Genomic DNA, 15,364 nt, shown 5'->3' with positions numbered 1-15,364 from the left:
AGAGTCACAAGTTGCCTCTCTTTTCCAGTTGACTGAAAACAGCCAGAGAAAGAGATTTTATCAAGCACATCTCTGAAATTGCAGTTGGAAAGCCCCACCGAGGAGCTTCCATGAGGGAATGGGTAGATTTAATCAGTGGTAGCCCAGACTGGGAAGCCATCTCATGACAGAACCAGGAAAGTCAGAATATCCCTCCACCTTAAAGTTCCCACTCGATTCTATGGCCCAACCCAGGGGATGGTACCTGAAGTTAGTTAACTGGAGGAGGAAATAGTGTTGAGAAAGAAAGGAGTAGCCAGCCAAGGCACCACCTGGCAGGCAGCCTGCCTGCTCTTTGCCCTGGCTGGAAGAGGAGAAGCTTCTATTGGGTAAGACATCTAAGCTCTGATTATTTTCTGTGGCTGGGCAATTTTAGTTAGTGAAGTAAGATTTTGCTTGCTATTTAAAGTGACTGTAGGACCTTCCATGACTCAGGAAAAATCAGACAGGTCAAGGGACATCCTGGGTTTTGCATTCTGGGGAATGGAAAAACTTTTCCTATTGAACACATTTTAAAAGGACAGTGGGATTCAGCAATAAAGTTGTTGGCATGATCACAGCCCACGAGCCCTGACTGGTTGATGTTTCCCTGACAGTAAGAATCAGTGGTGAACACACTGACTGGAGCCTGAAGACCTCAGGCAGTGCAGAGAGTGAGAGCTCTGAGTGAGAAGGCATCCAAGGATGGTTTGGTAACTCACCCTTCGTGGCTAGGGCCCCTCACCCAGGTGGGATGTCATCACACCCAATGCAGATGATACACTGGGAGTTAGAATAACTTTCTATCAATGGGATCTGGCAGGTGTTACTGGCTGTAGGAAAATTTTTCTGCTTCATGGGTCTCTAAGGTATTGTAAATTTATAGGTGAGAGAGATGGAAGTAGGAATGAATATCCTGCTCTCTGGAAGTCTCCATGTATGTGATTCACAGAGAAGGGAAAGGCCTTTTTCTAGTGGTGGAGCAAGGTGAATAGAGATAGCCAATCCTTGTTTCCTTGATATTATTATTATCAAGACCACATTCTCCAGGCTCATTTAAGATGGTCCAAAAAGAAAAAAGAATGTCTGTCTTTTGTTCAGGATTTTAGGAAAGTGGTATCATTTAACCCTTTCTCTTTCTGAACTCTCACGGGTGGATTTCAGGTAGTGTCCTAGCCCCATTAATTTCTCTTTCATTTAGCATCCACTCCTATCATGAAATGGCCTTAATATGCCTTCACACCTCAATTAGAAGTCATGTCTACATCAGATTTGTTTAATCCAAAAATAATCTTTGCTCATTTTTCATCAAATGCCTTCTCTTTTTTCTTTTTATTTCTCTTTAATATTCTGGTTCTCCAATTCTGTCTGGATTGGTCCATTCAACTGTAGAGTTAAAATGCTTAAACTCTTTTGCTCTCAATTGATAGACATATTAAGCTAGATCCTTGGCTCCAATAAATACCTAGACTTGGTTCTTTATCAGCAGAACATAGGTTACTTTCTGTTACAAGTGTCAAAGGGAGAGCCATTTCTCTTTCTATTCCCGCCTTGCAATAATCATCAATAATCATCATGTAAGATGGTTTGTGTGATATGGGGGAAAGTTCTTGTTTAGATAGGAGAGCTCAAATCAAAGGTCGTCCTTTAGTTATCCCATCAAAACTTTAAGGTTGTATAGGTTGAAGTCATATATTATTAAATTTTTAAAATCATAGGCATCCTCAAGATTGGGGAATGAACAATGGATTAAAGTAGACTTATTATTTTACTATAGACTTATTATTCTAGTAATAGAAGAACTCTTATCATTGATATAAAGGCAGTGGTCACCAGAGGTTCTGAAGATTGGAGAGGGAAGAATAGGTATAATATGGGGGCATTTTCAGGACACTGAAGTTGTCCTGCATGACACTGCAGCGACAGATACAGGCCATTCTGTATTTTGTCATAACCTACAAAACTGTGCAGCCCAGAGTGTAAACTATAATGTAAACTGTAGTCCACAGTTAGTAGTAATGCTGTAATATGGGTTCATCAATTGTAACACATGTAACACATGTAACACATTAATGAAGAAGGTTGTTAATGTGGGAAAGTGTGGGAGGGAGAGGAAGTGGAGCATATGAGAATTCCTTATTTTTTTAATGGAACATTTATGTAATCTAAAGCTTCTTTAAAAATAAAAAAAAATAATTTAAAAAATCATAGGCAGTAGTTACTTGACTTAAGTTTAAGTTTCTATATGGGAAATCCTCTTTGTCAACAAAAATAGTTGAGGGAAATTCAAAGTATGTGAAAAATATTTGTTGAATTAATTGAAAGAAAGCAGAATCTCTACTGAGTAAACATTCAAAATTGCTGGCTGAATGAAGACTCTCCCTTTTATAGATGAGAATCACAATTACAATGTTCAAAGGTTTTGTATCTTGTTTCATAAAATCCAGTAATAAACAATGTAAGCTATACTAAAGATTTTTATTAAGTTTTGGAACTTGAGTTTACTCATTGGTAACATAAACTAGAAAGTTATTTCCCTCATAGCAGCAGCTTTCTTATATTTGACTAAGGGCTAGATGAGAATTGGTAACATTTGTGATATAGTCAAACCAATTAATTAGAAACAAAGCAACGAATCTCTTTCTTCCCTCTATTTTTCCTTCCTTTTCTTGGGACATTTGTCCTCTGGTTTTCTGTCTATCAGAGCATATGTGCCTACCTTGCAGGCTCATGAGACACATGGGAATTGTATTAGAAAACAACACTGACCATTGGAAAAGTAAAATGATGATGCTCTGTGCCTCTATTTAACACATATACTTGCCTCTTTCACAGAAACCCAGATAATGTATGATGAAACAATTTTGATGATGTGCAGCTCCAAAATCCACCACATGAACACCTGCAGCTTATGGAAGTACTCCAAGAATTTTAAGAAGAGCACAGTGAGACGGTCAATCACCAGGTGCCATTTGTTCCTCAAATCTGCAAAAGAGTAACCCAGTCAAGAGCATAAAAAGATTCTGTTGTATACTTTTACATTATTATTTAAAGCATATCTTGCAACTTTTAGATTGGAATGAGAAGCTTCAAAATAATAGTAGTGGATAAATTCTTAAGAATATTAAGAAATAAAGAGAACCATTATTATGAAAATAATAATTTTTTTCAATAATAGACATACTATTTTTTATAATACAATCTTATAGATTTTATATGAAAATTTATAATAAGGTTGGTCTAAAAATTCATGCCATGGTGATGACTTAGAAATAATATATTGTGACTCTGGCAGACAATGTTACTTTTTTATATACTTTAATTAAATTAGTGTAAAGAAGAATTTTGAACTTATGCATAAAGAACTTCTTTACATGGCTGGGGTGGCCATACTTTCTTTGGAAAATTTGTGTAAGGTTTTTGTTATTGTGAAAAATGATCATTTACTCAATAAATCAGATGATAGTCAAAACAAATGTTTAGGTAAAAAGTGAGCCCAATTTGAAAGGGAAAGTGGAGGACAGGCGTGGATGACAGGTACATGGGAGAATTTTGTAACAAGGTGCAGCCCTATTTTTGGTGAGATCCTATTTGTAAAGCTCATATCCTGTCTTATGGTAGCGTACTAAAATCCTTGTCTTAATTCATTGGTCCATAGACCTCGGTTCTCTCCTTCACACTAAGGAACACATGATGCCCAGATATGGAAAGAACATTTCTGGGCCTCTCCTATATCTTCTGAGATGAATGGGAGAAGGTGGCCAGGTCTTGGGGATTTTGCTTTTGGGTATGCTCTTCTTCCTTGTACTGCTTCTTTAATTTCTACTTTTGTAAAGCAAGAGGACCAGCAAAGAAAAATGCAGCAGCTCCTGTGATGGTTAATTTCATGTGTCAAATTGGCTAGGTTATGGTGTCTAGTTGTTCCGTCAAGCGAGCACTGGACTGATTGTTAATATGAGAGCATTTCATAGATTGATTAGCATCTACAAGCAGTTGACTGCATCTATGGCTAATTGCATTTACCGTTCTCAAAGAAATTTGCCCTTTGCAATGAGGGGAGATTCCTCATCCAATCTGTTGGAAGTCTCAAAGCAGATCTGAGGATTTCAGAAGACAGAAGAATTTCTGATTCTTCAGCTAGCCAGCTTCTCCTGGGAAATTCAACTTCACTCTCTTTGGAGTTTCCAGCTTGCATCCCACTCTAAGAAATTAGGGCTTGCTAGTTCGCATTCCCATTTGAGCCTATTCCCATAATTAGTCTCTTTATACATAATATATTAATACATTATCTATCTATCTATCTATCTATCTATCTATCTATCTATCTATCTATCTATCTATCTATCTATCTATCTACCTATCTATCATCTCTCTCTCTCTCTCCTATTGGTTCTGTTTCTCTGTTCCAACTAATACAGTATCTTAACAGCATAGCCCCAAATATCATCCCCAAAGTCTACATTCTCTGGCTCCTCCCATATTTTCTGGGAACTACTAAGTAGACTAAGCTTTCTACCTTTTAATACTATCACATAACATTTACTGATCAACAAGCCTACCAATCCTCATCCTGCCATATTAAAAGAGCATTTGAAGTCTAGGATGAAAAATAGGAAAGAGGAGCCTAAACAATAAAAAGGGAAAACTCTGAATTAACAATGACCACCAAAACATTTCTACCTGTTTGCTTGAAAGGCTATTGTCCCATGGCCTCATTTTCTCCTCCAGTTTCCATGTCCTTAAGCATTATAAAAGAACCAGAAACACTGTCTTCATTATCAGTGTCCTGAGAAGTTCTCAGAATAATTTCACAGAGAATGTGCTTGAAAAGGTTGTGTCTAGAACATTCCAAAAGGCTACACAGCTGCCTATTTTGGCTTCTGTAGGGACTGTCTCTGTCAGGGGTTTCTGATTCAGTAAATGGCAAGTGCCCCCAGCTAGTTCCAGACTTGATCACAAATGCATAACTGATGGCTGATGACCATCCATGAATAAAAGAGTCAACTCAGATCAGCAGAATATCTCAGCCTACATGTAATATCAGGTGTTGAAAACTGCCTTTTGACCTTGAATAAAAGGGGGAAATGGAAAGGACAAATGAGTTTATATGGTTATGAGTCTCCAAAAAAGAGTCGGGAGGTCATCAGAGGGGTAATGCTTATGCATGCCTCAGCAGGGTACCAGAGAGTCAAAGTAGATAGAAACCCAGGTACTGGTTCTCCTGAGGGCTACAGAGACCCACAGGTTCTATGGTCATGGCAGATGGCTCTGGAGTTCAGGGCCATGTCAGTTGTCCCTACTTTGGAATTTGTGTTCCTGAGTGTGATGGAGTGGGATTCAGATATGACATTTCTACACATGCCTCTTCTGTGAATTTTACTGGGCCTGTGGTTGGTGTTTGGGTTGGTGTATACTCAGGAGACCTGGATCTCTGGACTGTCCATGTGACAGCCAGGCCCTGAGCCTCAGCAGACTGGCAACTCCTACCCTCTGGTTTATTGGACTTACCCTGGCCAGCTAACAGGGAGGTGAAGAAGATCAACCACCACACCAGGGAGCCAAGAGTGCCTACTGCTGAGAGCAGGAGAATTGTATCCATCATCCATGTGGAATCTAAGCCATCTTGATGTAGAGGGGGACTGGACTTAACCATCCCAGGGTCCACAGGATGGAGGAATAGAGCATAGATTAGAGTGGACTTACTGGTGTTCTGCTGGGGGAACTATTGTGATTAGTAAGGGAAGAAATTGTAATATTGATGTGGAGAAAGGGGCCACAGTAGCTGCTGAGGGTAGGGAGAGGGAAGAAGAGATATGATGTGGGGGCATTTTCAGGACTTGGAGTTGTCCTGGGTGGTGCTGCAGGGATAGATGCTGGACATTGTGAGTCCTGCCATGGTCCACTGGGTAGAATGGGGGAGAGTGTAGACTGCAATGTAGACCACTGTCCATGTGGTATAGCAGTGCTTCAAAATGTATTCACCAGGTGCAGTGAATGTGCCACAATGATGGAAGAGGTTGTTGATGTACGAGGAGTGGGGTAGGGGCGGTGGGGGGTATATGGGGACCTTATATTCTTTTAATGTAAATTTTAAAAGAAAATAAAGAAGAAAAAATGTAAAAAAATAAATAAAAGGAACTGATTGGAGCAGTTGGAACAGCCATGCTATAAATATAGCAATGAAAATAAAAACAACGACCAGATTTTGAAAAACTGACTGAATCAAAGATTATCCTTTTGGAGCCAATCCGTGCTTCCTCCACCCAGTCCTTTCCGTCCACCACCAGCACTTCCTGAGCACCCACTGGCCCTGGGTTGATTACCCGACGTTTCTTCCTCTTCCTCCTCTTCTCCCGATTCCTCTCTCTCCGATTCCTCCTCTTCCTCTTCCTCTGAACCCTGGCTGTCTTTCCCAGGCTCAGCCTTCTCCTCCCTCTCGTAGGTCCCCTCCAGCTTCTCCTCCTGAGGCTCCTCCACCTTCCTCAGCTCCTGCTTCTCCAGGCTGGCTGCCAGGTTCATCATGGTGAGGTCGGGCAGGCTTCCTTCCGGGTGCGCCAATCTGCGGGCAGAGAGCAGCTGAGTCAGGAGAGGAGCGGGCGTCAGGAGAGAGCCAAAGAGGGGCAAGTAAATGGAAGGACAAACACAAAATTCAATGCATGTACAAAGGCCTTTCGATGTGGGGTGTTAGCACCAGGTTGCTTGTTTATGTTTCTATTTTTCAAAGCTCTTGCTAAAAACCAGCTGTAAATTCGGTTAGGTCTGCGTAGCTTTTCTAATTCAGGTTCTAGTGACTAGTCAGTAATGAGAGCTATCAACACCTAAACTTGACATTTTCCCCCCGGAGGGGCCAATGGTCAGAGTTTAGGATGCAGAAGCATGAAATGGCATCGTAGAGCACAAACATTTCATGGCTTCACGGGGGACTTACTCATTTTGGTGGATTGGTAATTTTTTCTTGATGCTGCTCAAAGTAATTGAAATAGAAAGGAAAAGAAAAAGGAGGTGAGCACAGAAGAATCATAAGGAATGTCAGATCATAATCATGCGACTGAACATCCACTGCGCATTCCCGCTTGCTGGCGCAGTCCCGTCCTAAGGCCAAATGCATTCCAGCTGGGCATCCACAGCGTGCTTTGCTCTGGACCCTGGGCCTGGCAACTGATTGGCGAGTGGGCCAGAATGCAAGTTGGTAATGGAGAGAACGCTGGGACCCCGTGGCAAATTAGATCATGCTTTTTCAGGAACACAACAAACCACAACCCAATCATTCGCATGTTAAGGAAGTGTTTCTGATTCTTAAATCATGTGCGCTTTCAGTCAACCTTTGCATGTCTATGCAACCCACTCTTCCGTCATGTAAAGCATTAATGCAGCGCAGCTAAATGCTTTCAGGAGAATAGAGTCCACAGCCTGGCCCTTGATGAGGTTTTCGGGTGGGAGTTGTTTGCACTAGCCGTTGTAAGGGGCCACGTGTGAGAGCCGAGCCAGAGTGAGGTTACAGGGAGACAGTTTTTGCGGCGACCTGGGATATTAATTTACTTCGCAGTGGATAATAACAAGGGTGATCCCTCCCATAAATTAAAAAATATATATATACCTTTTTATTCAGGAATATCTGTGGGCAATAAAATACATATTAGGAAAAAGACTACTGGAAATCCTGACAACCCTCTCCATTTGTAATAAGTCATCTGTTGATTTGAGCTTGGTCTTAATAGGATGGGCAATTAACATTATCCTATCTGTATAACTGTGGGTTTGAAGTAAATTATTTCACCTTTCTGGAATTTATTTCATATGAGGGAGTTCAGCTAGATAAAAGCTAAGTTTGCTTTCAACTTGTTGATTCCATATATGTATTGTCTATCATTTTGGATAACTGTTTAATGAGTCTATATTGCCCTTAGACTTTTAGAAAGGTTAACGTGCCAAAGGAATTCCTTTTATTAAATTATAGTATGCTATTTCATACTATTTCATATTTCTGTTCTTTCATAAAGAAAGAACATTCAGAGGATTTGCTCAATATTGGTGGAAGGAACTATGCAGACATACAACTTTCCTGTTGTCTTAAGCTGCCCATTCACCCTCCTGCCTTCAGGAAAGCTAACCACTCTTGTAATTGCAGTTGCACATCTTGTATACCAGTGCTGCATGCCAAATCTGAAGGTACATGTCTGCCATTTCTGATTCATCAGGACTAAACCAGTTGGGGGCTATACCGTTGCCAATATTTATTTGTTTACTTCAGCACTGCCAGAGGATTGCATTTCATAAATGAGTAGAGACTTTTCATTATGAGCAGGAATTCTATAGTTCTTAGTGTGCAAGGGTGGTGATCTCTGAGTACCTTTCAAATGTTTACAGGAGTCCCACTATGACTTCCTACTAATAAGGAAACAGCTAACAATGACTACTATTAACAGAGATGAGATTATTTGGGAGGCTGCTACTCTGGAGAGAGTGTTCAGGCAATGACGCTCAAAACCATCCTGCTGTGGACAGCATGGTGAGGATAGACTGTCAAAATGGAGGTAATCAAAGGAAACAGTGGTGTAAGCCTTTTAGAAGCAGGTCTTCTGGAACCTTCTAATAGTCTGCGAGATAGCTGCGATTGGACAGAGCTGGAGCTAGAAGGACAGTAAAACTCTCAATCAAACATGTCTCCTTTCCCTCCAACTGAATGCTCACGAAGAAATAGGGCTTATACCACTGGACTCATGCTGGTGTGATTCAACCTCATGAGCTGGCAATGAGCCACAAAAAATGGAAGAAAGGACAAACATGCATGAGGTATCATTTCCCAGCCTTGAAGTCTGTTAACTATCTGAGGAATTTCAGTGAGTTGGACCTGGCCTTTTACATTGACAAAAACCTGCATGCATAAAAGTTGGACAGAACAAAATATTTGACAGGTGTGATGGTAGCCTACTATTTAAAAAAAAAAACAGTGGTGTGAATCCTTTCATTTTCATCACAGCAGTCTTTGGAGGCAATATAGAATAATCTTAAAAGCAGGAGCTGTGGAAGGACTTGGGCTCAAGTCCCCACTAGATAACTTATTAGCTATGTGACCTGGGGAAATTATTCAACCCGTCAAAAAATGTCTCAGATTGCTAATCTATAAAATGGGATAATTATACCTAGTTCATAGAATGGTATGAAAATTGAGGTGTTGACTATTAAGTGTTAACACAGTGCCCTGTACATGAGAACATTTTTTAAGTAAGGACCCATCTTCTATGATAGGTTTTGATTGTTGAAATCATCAGTCCTTGAAAATGAAAGGCAAAAGGTGGAATTAGTTACACACCTCTGCAAGGGACCGCACAGAGCCGGAGAGTGAAGAAGGTGCTAAACTTAGACTGACGTTCTGACATTTACATATTCTTTAATAGAACTTGAGTATTAAAATGGAAAAGAGCAAAAAGTTCCTCCTTGGGAACTTGTCTTCCAATATTGTCCATGGTCTGTGATCTCTGTCATAAGTGTGTAACTTCCCACCACCACACTGAACGAAAGCATTCACAGGCAGAAATAACAGCTGTCTATTCTCTAGGGAAAGCCTGTAGATCTTAATTCTTCTTCCAGGCAATTAATCTAGCCTGACTTTTCGAGCACATGGAAAAGGGATCTTGATTTTTCAAATACTAAAGAAAAAAATTGCTAATAAAAACCTTCCCCAGAACTTCAGGCTCAGAAACTTACAATACTTGTAATTCTCTACTAAATGCCATGTGCTAATCGTGTCATCATCATCCTAGGAAGTGTTTTTACTTTGGGACTCCAAAGAGACCTGGGGATGAACTGGATTCTCAGAAAAACTCCTGACGTTTTCTTAAGTCATACTATTTCCATGCCTCTCCCTATGCAAGTTCATTTTCTTCGTATTTTTTTAACCTTAATCATAACCTTATTGCTTTGCTTTTAGTATGATTCAGTCTTTGAATTGTTAGCCTATCATTGACTCTTTCTTAAATAAAATTCTTCTCTCATTTCGCATTTTACTCCAAAGCTGATAGTCTTTATCTGTTTATTCATCCACTCTCTTTGTGCCTCTATAGTTTTGAGCAGCTCTCAATTTGTGCATTTCTCTGTTTGTATGTACATCATTTCATTCCAATTATTTTTTGTGTTCTCAGGAATCTTCCCGTGAAGGCAGAAATCCTGTCTTACTTTACTAATCTGCCTTGTAAAATATATCACAATGCTTCAAGCATACCATGATTGAGTGAATGTTTGGTGAATGAATTGTATATGTGGGAGAAACATTCTTTATTGAAACAGAAGAAACAAATTATGTTATGTGGAGAGCTGAAGAGGTTTAATTCTGCACTAGGACTTGACTTTGAAATGCCACATAATAAACTAGTTTTTATTTAAGAACATGTGAATTCTACCATTGTAAAATATCATTAGTCTAAATTCCTTTATTTCTAACTATTTTAATTTGTAATATGTGCTCATTTAAATGATACTCATCCTGTTCTTTATATTATTAGACAAAAGGAGATGCCTTGCAAATTTGTAGTGTTTATAACATTAAATGAAGGATACCAGCATTCTTCTTTTATTGTACTTCATTTTATTGTGCTTCGTAGATACTTCATTTTTATTTTTTTTTTTACAAATTGAAGATTTGTGGCAACCTGGTATCAAGCAAGTCTATTGGTGCTATTTTTCCAACAGCATGTGCCTATTTCATCTCTCTGTGTCACATTTTAATTAAGGTACATGCATTGTTTTTTAGACATAATGCTATTGCAAACTTAATACATTACAGTATAGTGTAAACATATACACAGGAAAACCAAAAGAAAGTCATGTCACTCACTTTATTGTAATATTTGCTTTTTTTGCAGTGGTCTGGAATGGAAATGGCAATATCTCCGAGGTAAACTTATATTTATATGGTTTAAGATGAATTATTCTCTAGAACTCATAAGCACCTTTAGATGATTATATTCCCACAAAAGCAATTGATTTGAGAGTTTAATATCACATCTTAAATGTGTATGAGAGTAAATTTTCTGGAAAAAAAAATCTACAAAGAAGGTAGGATATGATGGATCTGGGTTTTTGTATACTTGGAAGCAATAAACATTATTTCTGTGAAAATATTCTATTATTTTTGAAAACATTTTTAAGTATTTAATATATTTAAATTATTTTTAAAAAACAGGTTTTACTAATTCAGTGTGACTTCCTCACAATTATTTACATCATTAAAATTTTATCAAAGTTACCAACTGTACTCTTCTCTTTCATACCATGTAACATCTAAATTTTAATTAGTCCAAAAGAAATATATTGGATGCCCACCTTTTAGTCCAGAACCAAATAAATAAATACATTATTCTCCTTATAAAACGACATTGAGCACAAATAAGTAAATTATGGGAGGAAGTTATTTATATTTTAAAAGGCTTACTTTGCCCTAATATTCCAATAAAGAGGAGGCCCCGTTAAAAATTGGACACACCTCACAGAAAGTATTTGAGAAGCCGGTGTCGTAAAGTGAGAGATGGGTTGATTTGCTAACATTTTCCCTGGGTTAACTCTGGCCTTTCTTACCACATTAACCTTCAGGGAAACACGAGTGATTTCGCTGGGAAGAAGATGGTGCTAAAGCTGGAATATGTCACGGTTTTAATTATTTGGGATGACTTTATGTCTTGATATTTATATTTCCAAGTGAATTCACTGGCCTTGTGGGTTGGGGGTAGTGGGTTCCTTCTCATGAAGTAAATCAGGGCTACCTGGGAGGATTGCAATAGAAACATTAAGCACAACTCCTGCCCTATTTGGCGTCCCAACCTTCTCCTCATAAAGCAATCGGTGAGACACTTTTTGAGAAAGACATATACTCATGGAGTAGGTCCTTGTATTTGGAGGGTCTAGGTAAAATAGTTGCACAAAATTTCTAGCAAGTGTCTCTATCTTACATCTTCATCAGCTAACCTGAGATTGACTTTTCCCTTTCAGATCATCAATAAAACTGGCCCTCAAAAAAATCGGCTTTTGCTTTACTTCCTTCAGCAATATACATTGTGTATGTAGTACATTTTCACTTTGTTCTGTAAGTTCTGCCTCCCAGGGGTTGCTATTGGGTTGTAAGTCTTAGAGCTTTACCCATGAGAAAACCAAATAAAACAGAAAACCAAAAAAACCTTTCTAAAGAATTATTTTATAAGTTAATTTATGGCAAAATATATTTTTCCAATAATTAAGTTATTAGTTTTATGACTAGTGACATGAAGTCGTAGAAGTGAATATTTTAATGTCACGTATTTAATAAAGTAGGAGTAATTTTAATAGGTTATATGCTACAGGATTGTTTTCTCTGTGCTTGAGGGGCATTTTGAAGATAAATCTATACACTACACTTATCAAAAATTATTTTTTCTCATGTGTAGCCACTTTTGCATGTTTTATCTCCCCAACAGGATGATGGTCATTTTGACATTAGGACCACAGCTTAATGCCCATCTTTGCATCTTTTTTGGAGCTCAACCATCTTGTGAAATCTGGTAATGTAAAATATTCTTCAATAATATGCTCATTTTTTAAGCAGACATATTTGAAGAAATTGATGTTTAAATGTTCTTTGGAACACATATTGGTTGTGACTATTTTCGTTCAGCAAATATATACTGACTATCAACTACTGGGTAAAATTTGTGGCAGGTGTTATGGCGACATCTTGGCGAATTACACAGGTTGTCCAGCCCTCAAGGAGCTTATGCCTAGCAAGGGAGATAAGACAAGCAGGCAGATAGATGACTGGGGCCAAGTGTCCCCAGGGCAGCAGTGCTCAAGTGCTATGGGATTTAAAGGAAGGGCGTGTGGTTTTAGCAGAGGGTGTTGGCATTAATGGGAAGGTTTGTGGAGGAGGTGGTTCTTGAGCTGAGCTCTAAATGATACGGTCAAGAAGGAGATGAGCGCTACAGCAAGCCTTGGAACTAGTTTTACCAAAGAGCAAAACTGATGGGACATCTGTTTGAACCCAAACCAAAAGCTGAGAGCACCAGCTCAAGACCCTTGACAGCCTCCAAGTCCACTTGGCAGCGCCATTCAGTGTCATCACCAAATGGCTCAGTGTGCAAAGACATCCATGAGCATACCTGGAAACCACCGTCCACTACTTGATGGCATGGTTTTGTTCATTTACAAAGCAGCAAAGACTTTCACACACTATGAAATGGGTTTTCACAGAAAGAAAAGAGAAAACATTGAAGTACCCACCTATTTATTATTAGATATACACGACCATTGACTTTGGCATGGCTACGAGGTGAGAGATGGAAGTACAAGGATGCATGTGATAGCATGGGAGAGACAAGTTGGAGAGAGAAAGAGGAGACGGTTAGAGAAGAATGAAGTAGACTAAAGGTTTACATCAATCAGGTATATCATCATTGACACATTTCATGCAGAGAAAAAGAGTCCAGGCAGCAAGATTCAGGAGCAACAAGAAATAAGACATATTCAGGAAAATGTTTGAAGGTAACAAATCTCCATTGTTCTCATCCCTCCCCATCTCACAGATTTTATTAAGAATTTGTAATGTTTAAATTTTGAATGTACATTTTTATATTAAAATACAATCTAAAAGATAGATGCTTTTCCCATTCCCAGAATGAAAAAATCACTACTAAGTAACTATATTCACTATATTCTTTAAGGTTTTCTAATGCTGAAACTAGGAAAAAAAATAAGTAGGCATTTTATTTCTATGTACATATGAATACTTTCTAAAACAAATTATTGACAAATTAGAGATATAAAAGAAACCTTCAAATTTTTCTTAGTAAATTATCATCAATTATGTTATAATTACATATTTTTACTGTTTTCAATATATAACTGAAATGACATTTCTAAGAAGACCTACTTAGAAATAATTAGATTCTCCCTGCATATTATAAAACTATTTTTCATAATGTTAACTTTTAACTTTGGAAATTCTGTAAACACAATTCTGATTCAGACACTAGTGACATTTACTTACACCACATATGTATACACCCACACACACTGTGGACAAAAAAGGGAAGACAAGGACAGTTGGATATTTACAGAAACAACAGTGCATGAAATCAATTTAATGACAAAAATTAATTGGTTATTCCAAATTGGCATGTTATTTTTTATAAAGAATCTACTGAGGAGGTGGTGGCAGAAATAGAATACATGGAAGTCAAACCAAACTCTGATAATATTTATTTTTCTTCATCATTTTGATTTTAATGTAGAGACAGATTAGGACTCTAAAATACTGTGGGGTAAAAATTGCTATTAAGGAACACACTACAATGGGAAAGACTTGCTGAAAAGATAGGCTATAAACCATATGTTCAAAGTTAAAATGATGGGACTTTTATATTTAACTCTCACAAAAATCCCAATACAGGGATTTTCATGGACCCTCGGTCTCAAAGATGGTGACTCTTAGGCTGGTAACATCTTTGCTGAGTTAGATTGCCTTCTACATAACTATGGTCCTGAAAAATCTCTATTTTTCTGGGTAAATTGTGCCTATAGCTCTATGTGATTCATAACAAAAAACTCAGACACAAGACAATAAGAATGCCTGCAGGGAAAGCTTCTAGGTAAGGACTTTCAATGAGAAGAAAATGAAGATAGAAGAGAAGGAAAAGCATTTAGAAGGAAAAATTTAAAAAGCTATTGTTAGCAGTTATCAGCAATTACATTTCTTTCACAAACACACAAATCTACTCTCTTGACAAGATTTTTCTTGAATCATAAAACGGACCTTTCTTGGTTAATTTTTTATTTAACACCAACCAGATAACATGCTTTATTTAAATATAAACATTTGGAAAAATATGGTGAGGGTTTATAATTAAAGCATGTTACCTGGTTGGTGTTAAATAACAAATCCAATTTTTACTGTAGTATACTATACTCTTACCTACAAGCATCACGAACAATGGCAAAAGAATCATCAGATCTTCGTTTTTCTAATTACAGACAATTCTCCCTTTTCTATGCAGGTGTTATCTTTGTAAACTTTTCATCTTAGAATGATTCTCCTACCAACAAGATGCCTATGAATAGGGTCTCTTAGGAGTGCCCAAATTTCAGAGAGAAACTACTTTATTTTCCCCAATGTTTGGTTATCACTGAAGGAAGTAAGAGTAAGTATACAGATAACATAAACCACTGACCCTAGCCATGCTTCTTCCCGACTAAGGGATTGAGAAGAGATTGGTTTTAGCAGGGTTTCATTATTGATAGTAGCAAGATAGCATAAGAAATTGTGATTATGTGTTTCCCATATATTCTAGTGGTTAGGCTTCACTGATCTGATCAGCATTTGCAA

At 38.0% G+C, this 15,364-nt stretch overlaps 1 protein-coding gene across 1 annotated transcript in view; it reads right to left on the bottom strand.

Moving 5' to 3' along the window:
• The window catches only part of PIEZO2 (piezo type mechanosensitive ion channel component 2), a 504,324-nt gene that overhangs the window by 96,921 nt on the left and 392,039 nt on the right, over positions 1-15,364 (bottom strand). The window contains exons 18-19 of the mRNA XM_071208436.1: positions 6,342-6,577; positions 2,843-3,003 (exon numbers count right to left, since the gene is read on the bottom strand). Coding sequence (XP_071064537.1) covers positions 2,843-3,003; positions 6,342-6,577 — 397 coding nt within the window. The remainder of the gene's footprint in view (positions 1-2,842; positions 3,004-6,341; positions 6,578-15,364) is intronic.

The sequence above is a fragment of the Dasypus novemcinctus genome, chromosome 16 (assembly GCF_030445035.2).
Source record: "Dasypus novemcinctus isolate mDasNov1 chromosome 16, mDasNov1.1.hap2, whole genome shotgun sequence".
Taxonomy (NCBI): Eukaryota; Metazoa; Chordata; class Mammalia; order Cingulata; family Dasypodidae; genus Dasypus; species Dasypus novemcinctus.
Note: the sequence above shows the minus strand (reverse complement) of the source record. Positions and strands in the feature narration are given on the sequence as shown.